The sequence below is a fragment of the Heptranchias perlo genome, chromosome 32, assembly GCF_035084215.1.
Source record: "Heptranchias perlo isolate sHepPer1 chromosome 32, sHepPer1.hap1, whole genome shotgun sequence".
Classification (NCBI taxonomy): Eukaryota; Metazoa; Chordata; class Chondrichthyes; order Hexanchiformes; family Hexanchidae; genus Heptranchias; species Heptranchias perlo.
In genome coordinates this window covers 11566618-11583233 of record NC_090356.1, presented here as the reverse complement: position 1 = coordinate 11583233, position 16616 = coordinate 11566618, and the positions used below count along the sequence as shown (strand labels likewise).

At 42.8% G+C, this 16616-nt stretch overlaps 1 protein-coding gene across 5 annotated transcripts in view; it reads right to left on the bottom strand.

Moving 5' to 3' along the window:
- The window catches only part of pik3cd (phosphatidylinositol-4,5-bisphosphate 3-kinase, catalytic subunit delta), a 161251-nt gene that overhangs the window by 10767 nt on the left and 133868 nt on the right, over window positions 1-16616 (bottom strand). For all 5 annotated transcript variants that reach the window (XM_067970341.1, XM_067970342.1, XM_067970343.1 and 2 more), the window contains 10 exons: window positions 14356-14452; window positions 12658-12788; window positions 11587-11637; window positions 10578-10745; window positions 5337-5458; window positions 4963-5106; window positions 4699-4798; window positions 3171-3349; window positions 2228-2337; window positions 480-558 (listed from right to left, as the gene is read on the bottom strand). In XM_067970341.1, the coding sequence (XP_067826442.1) occupies window positions 480-558; window positions 2228-2337; window positions 3171-3349; window positions 4699-4798; window positions 4963-5106; window positions 5337-5458; window positions 10578-10745; window positions 11587-11637; window positions 12658-12788; window positions 14356-14452 (1181 nt within the window). The remainder of the gene's footprint in view (window positions 1-479; window positions 559-2227; window positions 2338-3170; window positions 3350-4698; window positions 4799-4962; window positions 5107-5336; window positions 5459-10577; window positions 10746-11586; window positions 11638-12657; window positions 12789-14355; window positions 14453-16616) is intronic.

Here is a 16616-nt window from a genome sequence, read left to right as displayed (position 1 = left end):
ATTCAGTCTTTGGAGGAGAGTGTTGAAATAATTATCTTTTCCGATAGCACAGTCTGTAAGCATGTAATGCTATGTGTGGATTTGCGAGTGAGAGAGAGTGAAACTGGCCATGACATCACAACTATGTGGGCAGAAATGTGATAAAGCTCCAATATGATAAAACTATAAAGTGCAAATTTCAGAAATATAAACAGCTACACTTAGAATAAAATATTTTTAAGAAATCATTGATCACATCAGTGCTTTTTGTATTTTGCTGTGTCAGTGTCATATCACATGAACCTTCATGGCTTAATTGGCTTGGCAGCAAGAATTGAACTAATTTATGGCGAGGTATCTCTGTGGAATGGTGTAGACCGGCTTATGATACAGTTTGATGCCATGCTGTCACTTTCAAGTGGGATCAGTTTGGATTCCGTCTGTGTAACAGCACAATTTGAAGAAAGCTCTGGAAGAAGACATCATAAATACTTTATTACCTATAATCCAGGCCCTGTTTTTTCCACAGAACATCCATTAGCTGGATCATCTGAATTGTTAACATGTCCTGGCGAAGATCTATTGTAAGAAAAAGAATACGAATAAGTTAAGTTGGGTGTTTTTAAAAAGATGTCTACCAGTGGACCTTCAATGCTGTAACTGCTAACCTGTCCTGTCCCTTTAAGGCCAGTGATCAAGTACCCCTCGTGAGAATCCAGGTAATTTTAGCTGCTTGCAAACTGGCGAGGTCAATTACAGGTAGATAAATGTGCTTGTAAATTTCAAGCTCCAGCTCAGTACAACCCAGAAGGAAATGCCTGGCTTTCTTTCTTTAGATTGTTTTGCCTCTGTAACAAAGTTTGACACCTGCAGCGTGATGGACATTTGCTAGATTTTATATATACTAGTGAATGTCCCACTGCTCACAGTAAGAGAGAGGATGTGTTCTTTGATGAGGATAGGAACCTTGTATCATGTAAAATAGAATGTAGGTGTGTGTCGCTTTAAGGCTCTGCATTCTTGAAATGAATGCTGGGGTTCAGGCTGCAGATCAGAACCCTGGATTAGTTTGATCGAATGGTCATTAACCAGTTGGAGATAGTGGAACTGGTAGGAGGGAGGGAGCTGTCGCACACAGCAGTTTAAGATTGCTTTGTGTCTGAGAGAGAGCAGAATATCGGAAGTAGAACGTATAAATTATCTCAATTCTAACAATCACGGTTTAAAACTTTAAACGTTTTCATTTTCACCTGACTTGGAACTGTTTGAAGTTTGTTGTAATTTATTTAGTCTGTTGCACCCGTTAAAGTGAAAGTCAGGGCTGGAAGTCAATCACCTATCTCACACTAAAATCAGGTATGTGCAAAAGAAATTTGGGTAGATAAATTTAGGGGATAATTCTCATAAATTTGATTAGAATTAAAAGTGATTGAGAAGGGTGCTTGAAAAGCAATGATTACAGGATGTGGATGCAAGGCAAGACTTCTTTATATATAAGAGAATATACAGCAAATTGAATTCAACACGTGCAGAAAGTAAGTTACATAATGTCCGAGGGGCAGTGCCACAAGTGAGTTATACAGGTCGGCATCACAAGTGAAAACAGAACCCAAGAAACTCCCCAGCAAGGTCAGCTCCTCATATCATCCCAAACACGCCCCTTCACCGTGTCAGAACGGCCCGATGCTCAGTGGCAGCTGTTACCATGGTGCTCGTGATATTAGTTGTTTATTTGTTGATGGTTCACGATCTTTAGAGGCAGGTAAGGGGCTTACCATGGTTACAGACAACCATCAATTAAGCAGGTAGTTTTTTTGGCGATTTTTGTTTTGAACTGCTGGTCATTTGCAGGGGAGTACTTCTGGTTAGGTTTTTAATCTCCATAATTTCAGATCTATTGTCACTTTTACACATGCTTTTCATGGCCTTGTATAAATAATTTGATTTCACAAGTTATCGTATACGTATAAGGCTGGTCCAGTGCTCCAAGCGGGGAGCTGCACATGCAGGGAGTGCGGGTTAGACAGACGGGGCTACAGTGTCGTGGCTCCATCTCCAAAATATTTGTAGCTCTATCGCTGAGCTACACTACCATCGAGCGCAGTTTTCCAGCTGGGAGTGTGGGATTGTGAAATTAGCTCCACAGTGTATGAGAATAAGTGAAGTTATTATATTCACTATAATGCACTCCATAATACTGAAGCGTAACAATTAAAACAAAATCAGAGGGACACAAAGATTTTCGTACCATCTCCATTCTTGAATATGATACCCATGGGATTCCCATCAGGTCTCTGATTTTTGTAAACAATCCACAGTGGTTTCATTTTGGAATCCATGAACTTGCATTTATCCACCCTGGAAAAGTCAGTAAGAACATGAGTAAAATAGACCACTGATTATAGAGTAGGAGGAAAATAATAATTAATAATTGATTTACTTGCTATGGGTCTCAAATGTACATTTGGCTAATTTGAGTCACTAACATGACAAATATGTCCAGTAAATTTCACAGCACTGGATGTAAAAATTACCACAAAACTCATTTTTGGCCAAAAATATCTTTTCGAATGAAAATTCCTTTCCAACGTGTCGGTTACTAACTCGTCACGGTCTCAGATTGCTCCTTAGTGGTTCTGGTTTTGCTTTAGGTTTGCATGACCTAAACTTTTTCCTTTCGCCAAATTTCCCCTCCTGAAGGCATCGAGTCCCTTGTTGGGATATGGTTCCACAGTAGCCAGTCACTCTTCAGTATCTCGCCCCAATGGCCAATTGATATTGAGTGCAGACAAGCTTATCAACTGTGGATGTCACATGTCCTCATCTGAACACCACATACTTGCACTTCCAGTAAGGTCTGCTAGATGGTGATAAGGAGCAGGTACCGTGGCTGATTTTGTCTTCTCGAACTCAATTTGGCCAATTTGAGTGTCCGTACCACTCCCCCAGCTGAGATCAACTAATTCAGCACAGATCAGGAATCAAACACAAGCTGTTCCAAATCTGTTTGGCTCAGAAACGGTGTCTTTACTTCAAAGTTATTGGGGACAGCCGATATGTAAAATTTCTCATTGTAACAAAATCAAAACCATCTCCTAGAAAATAGCACAATGCCCACTATAAGCTCTGGACCTACATTCAAGTGAAGCTGGTAATATCGCCTGCCTAACTATCCAATTATGTCCACGTACCAGAGTTCTGTGAGGAAGTTGCTGGGATTCAAGGGACAATAGAGGTTAGAAAGAGCTTCCATGTATGTCTCTTGTCTCATGAACAGCTGCATAGCTTCTCTTGTTTTTGGCTTGGTTGTCTTCTGGGAGCTGGACTTCACAAAATCATTTAGGGCTTTCATTTTCTTAAGTGCTTCACACTGCAAAAGAATACAGTGATAGATTGATTCAGTGAACAGTTGCATTAATCTAATATTAAATTGTGAGATGGAGAATGACCACAAAGAACCCCAACAGTCATGCATGTACAGTGGGGTGATACACTGGACTATGAAAAGCTTTCCATAGTAGAGGCTCAGGCCTCAGGTACTTGATATGTTGCAGTCGCTCTGCTCCAATGACACCTATTGAATTTTGACTATGAAAACATTGATCTCAAAGTGTAGTATGTAAAGTTTCATTGGGTTGCTGTTGAGCTCCTAGTCATCATCGTGCTCAGATCCATCAGCACAAAAAGCTAGCGTTTATGGGGATGGTATCGAAGATCATAGTATCAAGGTATGTTACAACACAGAAGGAGGCCATTCAGCCCATCATGCCTGTACCGGCTCTTTGAAAGAGCTATCCAATTCGTCCCACTCCCCTGCTCTTTCCTCAAAGCCCTGTAAATCTTTTCCCTTCAAGTAGAAAGCAAAATCTTTATATCTGTTATCAGTAACCCGGGTCAGGCACAATACGTTTCAATGACAGACTCCCTTACCTTCCCTACAAAAAGTATCCTCCCCCCACTAGCTACATTTTAGGATAGAACTTCTGATCGGCCAAATCTACCCATGGATGTGTAATGCACTCAAACTACAATCCTATGCTCTCCATTTTTACGCAAGCAATAACTCATTTTTAAAAATGGTTGAACACTTGTGTGAAAATAGTGCACACAGGAATGTAGACTGAAGACATTAAGTGTTCATAAGCGAACTTCACCGATCAAAACTGCTTTTCTTTTTTCCATCATCCTCCTCTTGGGATTTATGAGTGAGCCTATTCCATGCCTTCCTACCTTGTGGACTAATTGCTGTTGTGGCAAAGTATCAAAAGCATTGCTAAAATCTAGATAAATCACATCCTCAGAATTACCGTTGTCAACCAGGCCAGTTATTTTGCTCAAAGAGCTCCAGTAAAGTTTTTAGGCAAGACCTCTCTCCTATAAATACACACTAACTCCTTACCATACCGTGCGACCTAGGTGTTTCATTATCCTGTCTTTTCAGGATACCTTATAACATTTCACAACAGATGTTGAGCTCACTGGCTTCTGGCTTCCAGTATCATCCATATGCCCTTATTTTTAAGGAAAAAGAATTCCGTGATGTTGGCTACTTTTCAATTGGCATTATTTGTGATGTGATTTTAAGTAGGGGTTTAGTGCATAAGAATTATGGAAAATCAGTTCCCCCACCCCGCCAAGAGCAATGAACCGCATCACAGAACTGCTCGCTCTCAAATGGTTAACGGCCTGAATTATTGGCCAAGCCATGCCTCCCCTCACCTGTTTCAACAAGGACTTAATGTGGTGGTTAGTCCCTCGGCAGTAGGCTTCCAGAATTAAACCAAATCGTAGTGATACTGCTGGAAAATGCATTTCAGACCTAAAGCACACACAAAATGGGATTTGTCATCAGAATAATCAATACAGTCGAATGGTGCACCCCTCACAATTGTAAACATTAACAGGTAGGAATCAAGCACATTGATGTTCATCCGTCACCATGGTGTAAGTACACAGTGTATAAACACATTGTTTTTTTTTTACCTGAGGTGCCAGAACAGGAAGTGTCCTATTTTTTTGTTGGTCAAAGCCCTGTCCAATAGGAACTTTGTTAGTTCAGCGTCCAGGTAAGGCTCATATTTCAGCACTTGTACCAGCTGCAACAGATACTGGAACAGCTCTTCCTCACTGCAGGGCATGGGGAAAATAGCAAAACCAGAAAGAATTCTTTAACCACACGTACAAAATGAAACCGAAAACCATCGGAAATTGAATTATCATAAACTTGATTATAGTAACATTCTTGTAACATTAATGAGACAATCCAAAACAAATCCAATTGACAAATATCTCTGGAAATCAGCCAACTTCCCTGAAGAGTTCAGCTTAAGTGACTTGTTTTCCCAAACACTACATACCTCAGCTTCTTTAAACAGTTTATTGCCATTGAGCGGACGTAGCGACTGGGGAAGCTGTAGTCCAGAAGCTCCAGCGCGTTTAGTGCAGGCAGTTCTTGCCATGACTGCAGGAGGTATATCATCTGCAAGATAAAATACACCCTGCTGCAATTACACGGTTAATTCATGCAAGCACATTGATCAGATGCAGTGCAATAATGTCTCTGTCCATTTGCTCCCGTTAAGTTGCATTGAGTCCAAGAATAATCACTAGCATCATCCAATCCAAACAAAGAGGTTTCCCTGCTTGCCACACTGAACACTGTATATGCCAATCATCTGCTACATTTGTCAAGTGTCAATCATCTTCCGTACACTGGAAACTTGTAAAATATATTTTGTACAATACTCGTCGTAAGTATTTCCTGTTAATTCTGAAGTGCTGATCTGCAAGGTCTGAACAAAGTTCTGTCCTGAAATGGTTAAGAACTACCACTGCAGCAGAGTGCCTCGTCGAACAGCAGGCTGCTGACTAGGGACCCAGGGTTAATTGCTTATGACTCGAGCTTGTGGAGAGGGAGAGAACAGGAAGGCTGCTTAGGGCACATGTCCAACAGAGAGAAAGCTTCTGCTAACCAGTTCAAAAGTACAGGTGAAACTAATTGCTGTTGACGCTGTGTTGCACACAGCTCTGTTCTCTGGACTTCATCAACAGTCGCCAGAGATGCTGGTTACAGACAATATGGGGTCAGTGTTTCTCAAAACAGCTGAGCTCACGTTTATCAATTCGTTTACACTCCTGATGTGAAGCCTCACCAACCAGGAGCTCACATCAGAGAAAAGAGCCCCAGCTGGTTCAGTCTTTCCTAATAATTATAGCCTCTCAGTTCTTGTAAATCTTGTCTGCATCTTCCCTAGTGCCTCTATATCCTTTTAATAATATGGAGACCAGAACTGTGCACAGTACTCAATTGTGGTCAAACCAAGGTTCCATACAAGTTTAACATAATCTCTCTGCTTTTCAATTCTATTCCTGTAGAAATGAACCCCAATGCTTTGTTTTCATTTTTTTATGGCCTTGTTAAAGGCATTAAATTTAATTTACTGTACATATATCCTGCGCCCGACATCAATCTGTCCTCCCACTGAGCGAGTTTACCCCGTCGTTTTAAAAAAAAAGTGAGCAGACTCTAAGAGATTTTCAATATTCAAACGGTGGCCTAAATGAATAATAAAACACGAGTAACTTTTCTGTCCCTTTGTAAGCTTCAATACGCCACAGTGGGTTAAACTCAATGGCCACAAGTGTAACAACACATTTTCCTTCATTCAATTTCTGAAAACAAACTGATACTCTCACACAAGAGTCTGGCTGTCTCATTATTATGGTCACAGTGGCTTAGACACCTATCACTCTCAGCATAAAGCTCCTTTTAACATTTGCCTTTCATCGACAAGATGCCAACAGCTGCTCAACATGTAAGGACATCTAGCAGCTCAGTCAGAGTCAATCAATAGCTTTGTCTATCTAGAATCTAGGGCTGGACAATTCTTTCCATAATTTATCAATAACACTAATGGACTCTGCACACCTTATGCTTCATAAATAAACCCTTAGGTCTTCTTGACTGCCCAGAAATTACAGCATGAAATTAAGATAAATTAAGGACATTGCAGCTTCTGTTTCTCTCAGATCAGCTTAACTGAAAGTAATGTATCGAACCAGATTAATGCATTGATTTCAGAGCAATGGAAATGCTGAAAGCTCCTGCTTTTATTCAACAGCCTTCCGACAAAATTGTATGAAAAAAGACTGAACTCCAGCGGTGAGGGAGGAGTGGAATTTTTGCAATATGGGTGGAAATATTTACATTTCCATATGAAAAATATGGACGATCTAATCGTCCCAACCTGTGCGCGTGCTGCCTGGACCAGGTGTCAATATAACAACTGTTGTAGGTGTTATATGTGGCTGGAATCAGATATAGGGTTAATAATTTCACTTTTATAATGATGGAACATGTGATTATGGATTCTGATTTCTCTAAAGAATTTTTATTGCCATTGTGCCAAGCTCATTAGCCCTGGTTTACAACAGTTGAACCTCTGTTCTTCTCTAAAAAGGAATATAGTTGCTTCATTAGGAGTTCTACAGTCGACAGCCAGCTCGCAAAATGTAATTAAATGTCCGCCCAGATTGGCTGCCAGGGAAGCACATATTGCAGAATCATTTTTCTTGCTTTCGTATAGAATTAGAACAAGATCCCCCCCCCATGGCTTTGTGGGTTAGTGTACCATGTGGTGTGGTCCTCGCCATCGAGATCAGAAGGTCCCATGTTCAATTACTGATCTGCGCTGAGATGGCTGCAGCAGATGGGATGCTACAATTTGTCTCAGCCTTTCTGAGGTCGGGAAGAGAAAGCAAAAAAAATAAATCAGCCAGGCTTCCTGCTCCTAATTGGTATCCAGTGACTCCGACTGGAAAGTGAGCATTGGTGGATACTGGGTGACGAGAATAGGGATTGAGGCTAGCGGCCAACGTGTGTGTAAAAAAAAAAGGATATCTTGGCATGTCCTTACAAAATACGGCCACTTTCTATTTGTACAACAGGCCTAAAAATGTCCCTCAGTCTTTGCTCTATCACGTCCAAGTCTCAAAACGGGAAGAGGGGGCTCTACGCTCAAAATTTGTACAGTTTGACTCCAAGACTTTTAGCTGGGATGGATTCCACTGTCATGCCAACACTCAGTGTCTGAACTCTCACAGAGAATTGTCACTTGGGTGAGGTACCGGAGAACTGCCGGTGACCATAGAAAAGAGGGAGAAAGTTGGGGCAAGAAATTAAATAAAATACAAAAAAAAATTACAGACTCAATGCCCCTTTACATATTGGTTGTTGTTGTTTTTGTATCTTCCCTTGGAGAGCAGTGCGAGGTAGTGGAAGGATACGCAGGCTGATTAACGTCTGACAGGCCACGATGTGAACACTCCTTCCGTTGCCATCTTTAGACCAGCCGACAGGGTGGTTAGTCCTTTAGGGCGGGGGGGGGGGGGGTTAGGGTTTAATGGGCTCCCACAACCCGTATGATGAGGGTGAGGCCATCTACACTCACTCGAGTATCCTGCTGGATGTTAACCCAGAACTCATTGCTGGAACTCCAGTCTCCGCTCGCCGGGACTGTCTGGAGTGGGATTTGAACCTTGCATCTTCTGATTCACAGGCAGGAATGCTACAACGAAGCCAAAGGCTCACTCCCTACATATTGGTACATCAGTCATATTCCCCTCATCAATTTATCTCGCAAAAAGCAAGCCAACATACACATCTATTATCTTATAACCATTAAGGAGAAAAATCTAAAATTACAAAACAGTCTGTCCTGATCTCCAATTGTACAGAGCACGTTCTGGGAAAACAGATCAGATCATAAACCACGTCATGAGCAGGCAGCAAACAATGACTGCCAGTAGCTTGTGACTAAGAAGGAAATGTGTGGGAAGGTTAAAAGTGAAAATATCTAAGCAGATAACAGGCATTTTTCTGTAAACTGGATTCTAATTAGGTCAGGACAATAAATCTATTTTTCTTCTCCAGAAGTTTTGCAGTTTTCCCGTTTAGTCAGTGCCGTGTTATACTCAACATTCACAGCCTGTGTCTGCAGGTTTCTTATGCTGAAAACACCTCGAGAACGTGTATTTACAATGAATGGCCTCACCACCCTGGACCAGTTCAGGTTCATTCTCCGCCGTGGGGTGGCGGGGTGAGGGGGGTGGGTATGAAATATCCCAGAGGAGACATCCCGGAGGTCCAACTAAATCCATCTGAAAATAAACTGTCTGAAGTGGTTACTTCAACAGGTCATTAGGGGGTTTAGTTTGTACAGCATCAGTAGTGTTCGCTCATGACAGCACCTAATCGACCCACAGATCGAGTCACTGTCCCCATAGCCATGTTGTTAAGGACACCTGATGGTGTATTGCTAAATTACACAGTCCATAAGATCCATCCCTGGTCTATGCTGAATTCGCTAATCTCAGTTGAGGCAGGAATCAGGGATCAGCAACCAGTGCCCCATGGCTATTAAGGGGAGGGGGAGAATTAACCAAAAGATTCTGCTTTCTATCCAGTGACCCCTGTTGGAAACTACATCTGGAGACATTGGGTGAGGCTAGGGGCTAGGATCGCTCTTGGTGGTAATTCCCCCCATGGTCGAATAACCTGACGCCACTCATTATCTAGATATGCATATGGAGAATGGCCACATGGGTTAGGTGTAGGAGGACTGCTGGTACCCATGGAACTGGATGCCAGCATGAGTCAGTGCCAACAGGAGAGGAGGGGGGAGAACACTGGGAGGATAAAACAATAAATATTTTTTAAAAGGGAAAAAAAAATCTGCAGGTTCTCATGAGTGTACATGCTGCGATGTGTATCAATTTTGATGTGTAGATCAGTAAAATGTACTGTCCTTTTAAAGAAACAGTGGAAGAGACAGTACTAAAGTATATTATGCTTGGCCTACTGCCCAAGTACCTAGTTCTCTCTCCCTAATAGAATGCAAGTCTGGCGCACCGAAATCTGGCCCTGCTCAGCAGTCTCGTCACTGAAAGGTCTGGATTGAGGATTGGCTGTTTGAGGACGCATTGCATCTGGACCTTACATGAACTAGGATGGAGAATTAAAACGGCTAATTAAGCCCAATATGCACCTCATCAAGCACTGTCTTCATTTATGACAAATTCTCCATTGACAGCTGTGTTATACTGTACATTATACAGGAACAATTTTCAAAAGCAGAAAAAAAAAGTCTCAATCCTTTTCCCGTAATGTGTGTGTCCCTCTTGTACATTTCCATCTTTTCCCTTTCTTGGAAATCTGGATACCCCTCCCAGGAAACAGAAGGGCGAGTCCGCTTGGTCATTTGGGACAGTTATACCTCATCTTCCATCTGGTCGCGCATGATCTGGCCCTTTAGGTTTGTTTGTCTGTCGCACCCACAGCTGTGGAGACAGCCCCCCCCCCCCCCCCCCCGAAGATGCCTTTAGTCTCCGCCTATCTTGACATTCAGACACTCACTGAAACCTATCTGCCTGTGCATTCTTTTCAAATATACTGTATTTTGGGGATTTTATTAAACAAATTGTTTTGTCGCAAATAACGCACGGCACAATTCCGACCTCTAACTCTCAGCCCGTCCATCTGCCCAACCTGCAGGCCTCGTGTTAGCTCAACGAGAGGTGCACTCATCTCAGCTTCTTACTTGAGCAACATCTTCATGCTTATTCCACTTCGTTATAGACAGTAGCTTAGCGAGGGCATCGGGAAACTGGTTACGAACTTCATATCTTAGCTTCCACACGAGATCCTTCTCGTCTTCAAAAAACTCGGTGCATGCTTTGCGTTCCATAATCTCCTTCAATTGCTGTTGCTGTGTGGAAGTTTCAGGGAACAAAATTACATGTTTTTCAACAGGTATAGTCTCTATATTTTTCTCCGTTCACAAGATTACCAAATAGGAGCACCACAATATATTTGCACTGTTACTGGATTCAAAATACATTATACATATTCTTCAGGAGAGGCCAAGTGAAAAGCCCGAGTATCCACTTATCTCCATTGTTAAAGTGCTGTTGTCACCTTTGGAATAATGATGGAGAGAGCTACAATACAGTAATTGCATCAAATAATACAGTTTAATTTAATTTAAGCTCCTGTGGTTTGAGAAGGCTCCTGATAGCATTGGGAATAAAGCACAGTGCAGAAACAATTTGAGTAAGGGGGAAGCACTGGCCAGTGATGTCTGACTGAACAGCAGCTTCACGGGACAGGCACTGTAGATATAATAATATTCTGCTGCTCAGCAGATTACCGCACACAGACTGCACGTCACCAGCAAATAATTCACGTGTCACGGGAAGCAACAGCGTACGCACCGCGGGAGAGCAACCCCATCACAACAGACAACGTATGTGTTACTGGGGAACGTGCACATCACCAACACCGTCTATATGTTGCTGGAGAGAAACATAGCTGCTTATCTGGGAGTAACTCAGTAAGCATATAGCGGGCAAGTAAACACAGCATGATGCTGGGAAGTAACACAGCCTTCACACTACTGGGGAGTAACACAATGTACATGTTACCAGGGAGTAACAAACAGGCACAAGTTACTGGACAATAGCCCACTGTGTACACTTTATTTGGGAGTAACACACAGTGTACATGTTCCTGGGCATAAGCGTAGCGTGTATACATTATTGATGATTTACCTCTGCCTGTGATGCTTTTACATGGTCTCCATGCTTACCCAACTCAAGAATCTGAGGAAGGGAAAAATATATTAGCAAATTAACATTGAAAACAAACTTTACAGTCAAATTACAAAATTAAAAGACAACTAAACAGATATTTAGAGTTTCCGTTTTAGAAAATGTAGATTGCTATTTTGTAAGTATTCATCCAGGGGAGGAGAATATTGATCCTATTAATCGGGTCTAAGTGTTACGGGCTCCCCTGGCGCCTTGTTAGTTGAGGCAGTGAGGAGCTGAGACATACAGACCAAGATAGCCCTTCACGCAATCTCTGGTCTGTGCCAAGTTAGCTGATCTCAGTTCGGGCAGAAGTACAGGTGCAAAAACTACCCTCAGAATGTCTGGATTGGGGGAGGTGAAATCAACCAGGGTCCCTGCTTTTCACGGCTAACCAGTGAATCCTGCTAGAAGTGCAGGCATGGGGGCAGGGGAGAAATCAGCCAGGGATTTCCCCTCTTGATCACTATCCGTTGTAGGATTGGGCTAGGTTGTGATGCACTCCATGGTTGAACATCCCGCTGACACTCACTGCCTAGACTCACATGTGGTGACTTAGGTGAAATACTAGAGGGCATCTGGTGCTTGTGAAACTGACCGCAGCACGACCAACACCTTGGGCAGGGGCGGGAAGAGAAAGAGGCAAAACCAATGAAGCAGTAGAAATATCCAGAGTAGAGTTTGTTTAAACGTAGACCCGTGCCAGTGAATCAATCACACACTACAAACATTAGCTGTAGAATCATTTCTGCCTTCCTCCTCTCCCCAGATTTTATCTTCTTTCTTTCCAGTTGCTCCTCCAGGAAACGCTCCAATCCCCAAATGGGATCATAGGCAGACAAGCTGTTTTCAGATCTCTAACTCCATAATGCTAAATAGTCCAGAGGTGTGTGCACGTAGCCTGGACCAATGCACCATTTCATTTCTCGTTGCTTTGGGGAACTGCCTTGCTTTTGCTTAGTACCTTCCACTGCTAGTCTTGTGGAATCAAACATCTAAACAAACACTCACGAGATCTAAATCTGCACGTACCTTGTCAAAAGATGGGTAGTAGATAGGGTGGGATACAACACTGTGGAAATGGATATGCAAGGCCGCAGTGCTGTCGGTGTTTGGGTTGCTCTGCACAGTGCCCATCGGGTTCAATAGCTCTCCCTTGTCATCTGAGAAATAGACAGGATGTGCACTGTTAAAAAGTCTGAAATTAATTTATCACTTATTTAAAAGAAAACCCTTCCACATTTTGATGTTTACAGAACTGTAATAGTTGGAGGAGAGCCATTTCTCTGACTCAAATGCTAGTGAGTGATTAGGATATTTCTGAGCAGGGATCAGTGCCTTTCCTAATCCAGAATGTCAAGCCCTGTGTTCAAATAACATCTCCAAGTTCAGTAACAGCCAGGACATTTACATTTTTTTAATTAAGATTCATCTGCTCACATCATCCAACATTCCACCAGTACACAGTCATGCGCCTGTCAACATCACACCTTGTAATTTCTTAAAAGGCATAAGAAACTAAACATAATGGAGTATAAATTTGACGTGGGTTATAGCACAAAATGGGTGATAGCAAATCAGCAACCCGTTTTACACTCTGCCCGTAACAAAATTATACACCGAAAAGTTTAATCTATAATGGGCCAATACTCTCTGGAGTTTAGAAAAATGAGAGGTGTTCTCATTGAAACATATAAAGGTCCGAAGCGGGCTTGACAGTGTAGATACTGAGAGGCTATTTCCCCTGGCTAGAGAATCCAGAACTAAGGGGCATATAGTCCCAGGACAAGGGGTCGGCCATTTAGGACTGAGATGAGGAGGAATTTCTTCACTCGGAGGGTTGTGAATCTTTGGAATTCTCTACCCTAGAGGACTGTGGATGCTGAGTCGTTGGGTATATTCAAGGCTGAGATCGATAGATTTTTGGACACTAAGGGAATCAAGGGATATGGGGAGCGGGCGGGAAAGTGGAGTTGAAGTTGAAGATCAGCCATGATCTTATTGAATGGTGGAGTGGAACATGGCCTACTCCTGCTCCTGTTTCTTAAGTTCTTACGAGAAGCAGTTGGGATTTAATTTATTTCCCAATGGACACATTACTTTTTTTTCGTACTAAACCAAAATTTAGATTTTACCTCAGCAAAATATTTTTAAAACCAAGAAAACAGTGTAAGTGAATGTTTGGCATCTCTTGCTAATTGTGAGAAGTGTAGCAGATGTTAGTTCTGAAAACTTGGAGTTTGGTAGCTTGCAGTACTGGTTTCAAGTATGAGTTTCAAACATTTTCACCTCTCTTGTCAACTCTGTGCTGCTTTTAATTTAAAACACAATGATGATTTTTGCATTGAATATACTCGAGATACTGCTGCTGGCTCAGGTTTGACTTGTTCTTTGTTAATTTAAAGCAATGATCAGTACACAGGATTTCTGTGGAGTTGTCCATTCCACTCACACTGGTTTCATCTGACCGTATTGTCCTAAAATCTGCATTCCTTCTTGTGTTTCACACATCAACAGTTGGGATGTTTGTGTAATTCTTGCTGTTAATTTTGCTATAGCATAGGCTGGAAGAGACAGGTAATTCTGCTTCAACTCAATCACCCACCCAGTTCGTGATATTTGGGCTAGAGTCACTGATTAAAGCAGCATGATAAGAGCCTCTTACTGGGAACAGAAGAAGGCATCGTTTATCGTACCTTGACTGAATAACTGATCAGATTTGTGTCTTACCGGGCATCGATGGCCACGTGTACAACCACACATCACCAGTCTTTAGCTGGTCCTTGTAATCAAATACCATGGTGTTCACCCAGGCAATTGGGCAATCCTGGAAAGGAAACAGAAATATTCCAATCAATAAAGATACAGACTGAATGAGATCAGATACAAATCTTAAATTGCCAAGTAATGAGTACTAGTCAAATGAAAATTCAGTTTATTCAACAAGGGAATACTTCATCTCATCCATCCAATGAACGATATGGGGCTTTGTCCTCAGGATATCTCAATGCACTTCACATTCAATTAATGACTGCTTTAGGTGATGATTGAGGAAAGAACATTGGCCATGGAATCTTCTGCATCCACCTGAACAGTCAGATTGGGCCTCATCCAAAAGACGGCACCTTTTAAAAAATTCATTCTCGGAAATTGGACGTTGCTGGCAAGGCCGGCTTTTATTGTCCATCCCTAGTTGCCCTGAGGAGGTGGGCCTTCTTTTTGAAGTTTGATACAACTGAATGGCTTGCTAGGCCAATTCAGAGGGCAGTTAAGAGTTAACCACATTGCGACACTTGCTCAGGATAGCACTGAAACGTCAGCCGAGATTATGTGCTCAGGTCCCGGAGTACAGTTCCAAGATTCAGTTTAACTTTTGCAGAAGTAATCTTTTATTTAGTGTTTATAATTAAGTTAGATTTAGAATTCCGTCTGAACTCTGTATGGAAAAAAAGTGTCTCATGATTTGCTGCATTTTATACCTGAAAATTCATGTGGAGATTTTGTGATTTTTTTAAATTCATTCATGGGACGTGGGTATCGCTGGTAAGGCCAGCATTGATTGCCCATCCCGAATTGCCCTTGAGAAGGTGGTGGCGAGCCGCCTTCTTGAACCGCTGCAGTCCGTGTGGTGAAGGTTCTCCCACAGTGCTGTTAGGAAGGGAGTTCCAGGATTTTGACCCAGTGATGATGAAGGAATGGCGATATATTTCCAAGTCGGGATGGTGTGTGACTTGGAGGGGAACGTGCAGGTGGTGTTGTTCCCATGTGCCTGCTGCTCTTGTCCTTCTAGGTGGTAGAGGTCACGGGTTTGGGAGGTGCTGTCGAAGAAGCCTTGGCGAGTTGCTGCAGTGCATCCTGTGGATGGTACACACTGCAGCCATGGTGCGCTGGTGGTGAAGGGAGTGAATGTTTAGGGTGGTGGATGGGGTACCAATCAAGCGGGCTGCTTTGTCCTGGATGGTATCAAGCTTCTTGAGTGTTGTTGGAGCTGCACTCATCCAGGCAAGTGGAGAGTATTCCATCACACTCCTGACCTGTGCCTTGTACGTGGTGGAAAGGCTTTGAGGAGTCAGGAGGTGAGTCACTCGCTGCAGAATACCCAGCCTCTGATCTGCTCTTGTAGCCATGGTATTTATGTGGTTGGTCCAGTTAAGTTTCTGGTCAATGGTGACCCCCAGGATTTTGATGGTGGGGGATTCGGCGATGGTAATACCATTGAATGTCAAGGGGAGGTGGTTAGACTCTCTCTTGTTGGAGATGGTCATTGCCTGGCACTTGTCTGGCGCGAATGTTACTTGCCACTTATTTGCCCAAGCCTGGATGTTGTCCAGGTCTTGCTGCATGTGGGCACGGACTGCTTCATTATCTGAGGGGTTGCGAATGGAACTGAACACTGTGCAATCATCAGCGAACATCCCCATTTCTGACCTTATGATGGAGGGAAGGTCATTGATGAAGCAGTTGAAGATGGTTGGGCCGAGGACACTGCCTTGAGGAACTCCTGCAGCAATGTCCTGGGGCTGAGATGATTGGCCTCCAACAACCACTATCATCTTCCTTTGTGCTAGGTATGACTCCAGCCACTGGAGAGTTTTCCCTTTGATTCCCATTGACTTCAATTTTACTAGGGCTCCTTGGTGCCACACTCGGTCAAATGCTGCCTTGATATCAAGGGCAGTCACTCTCACCTCACCTCTGGAATTCAGCTCTTTTGTCCATGTTTGGACCAAGGCTGTAATGAGGTCTGGAGCCGAGTGGTCCTGGCAGAACCCAAACTGCGCATCGGTGAGTAGGTTATTGGTGAGTAAGTGCTGCTTGATAGAAGCTGTCATCGATAGTGCTATCACTTTGCTGATGATTGAGAGTCGACTGATGGGACGGTAATTGGCCGGATTGGATTTGTCCTGCTTTTTGTGGACAGGAAATACATGGGCAATTTTCCACATTGTCGGGTAGATGCCAGTGTTGTAGCTGTACTGGAACAGTTTGGC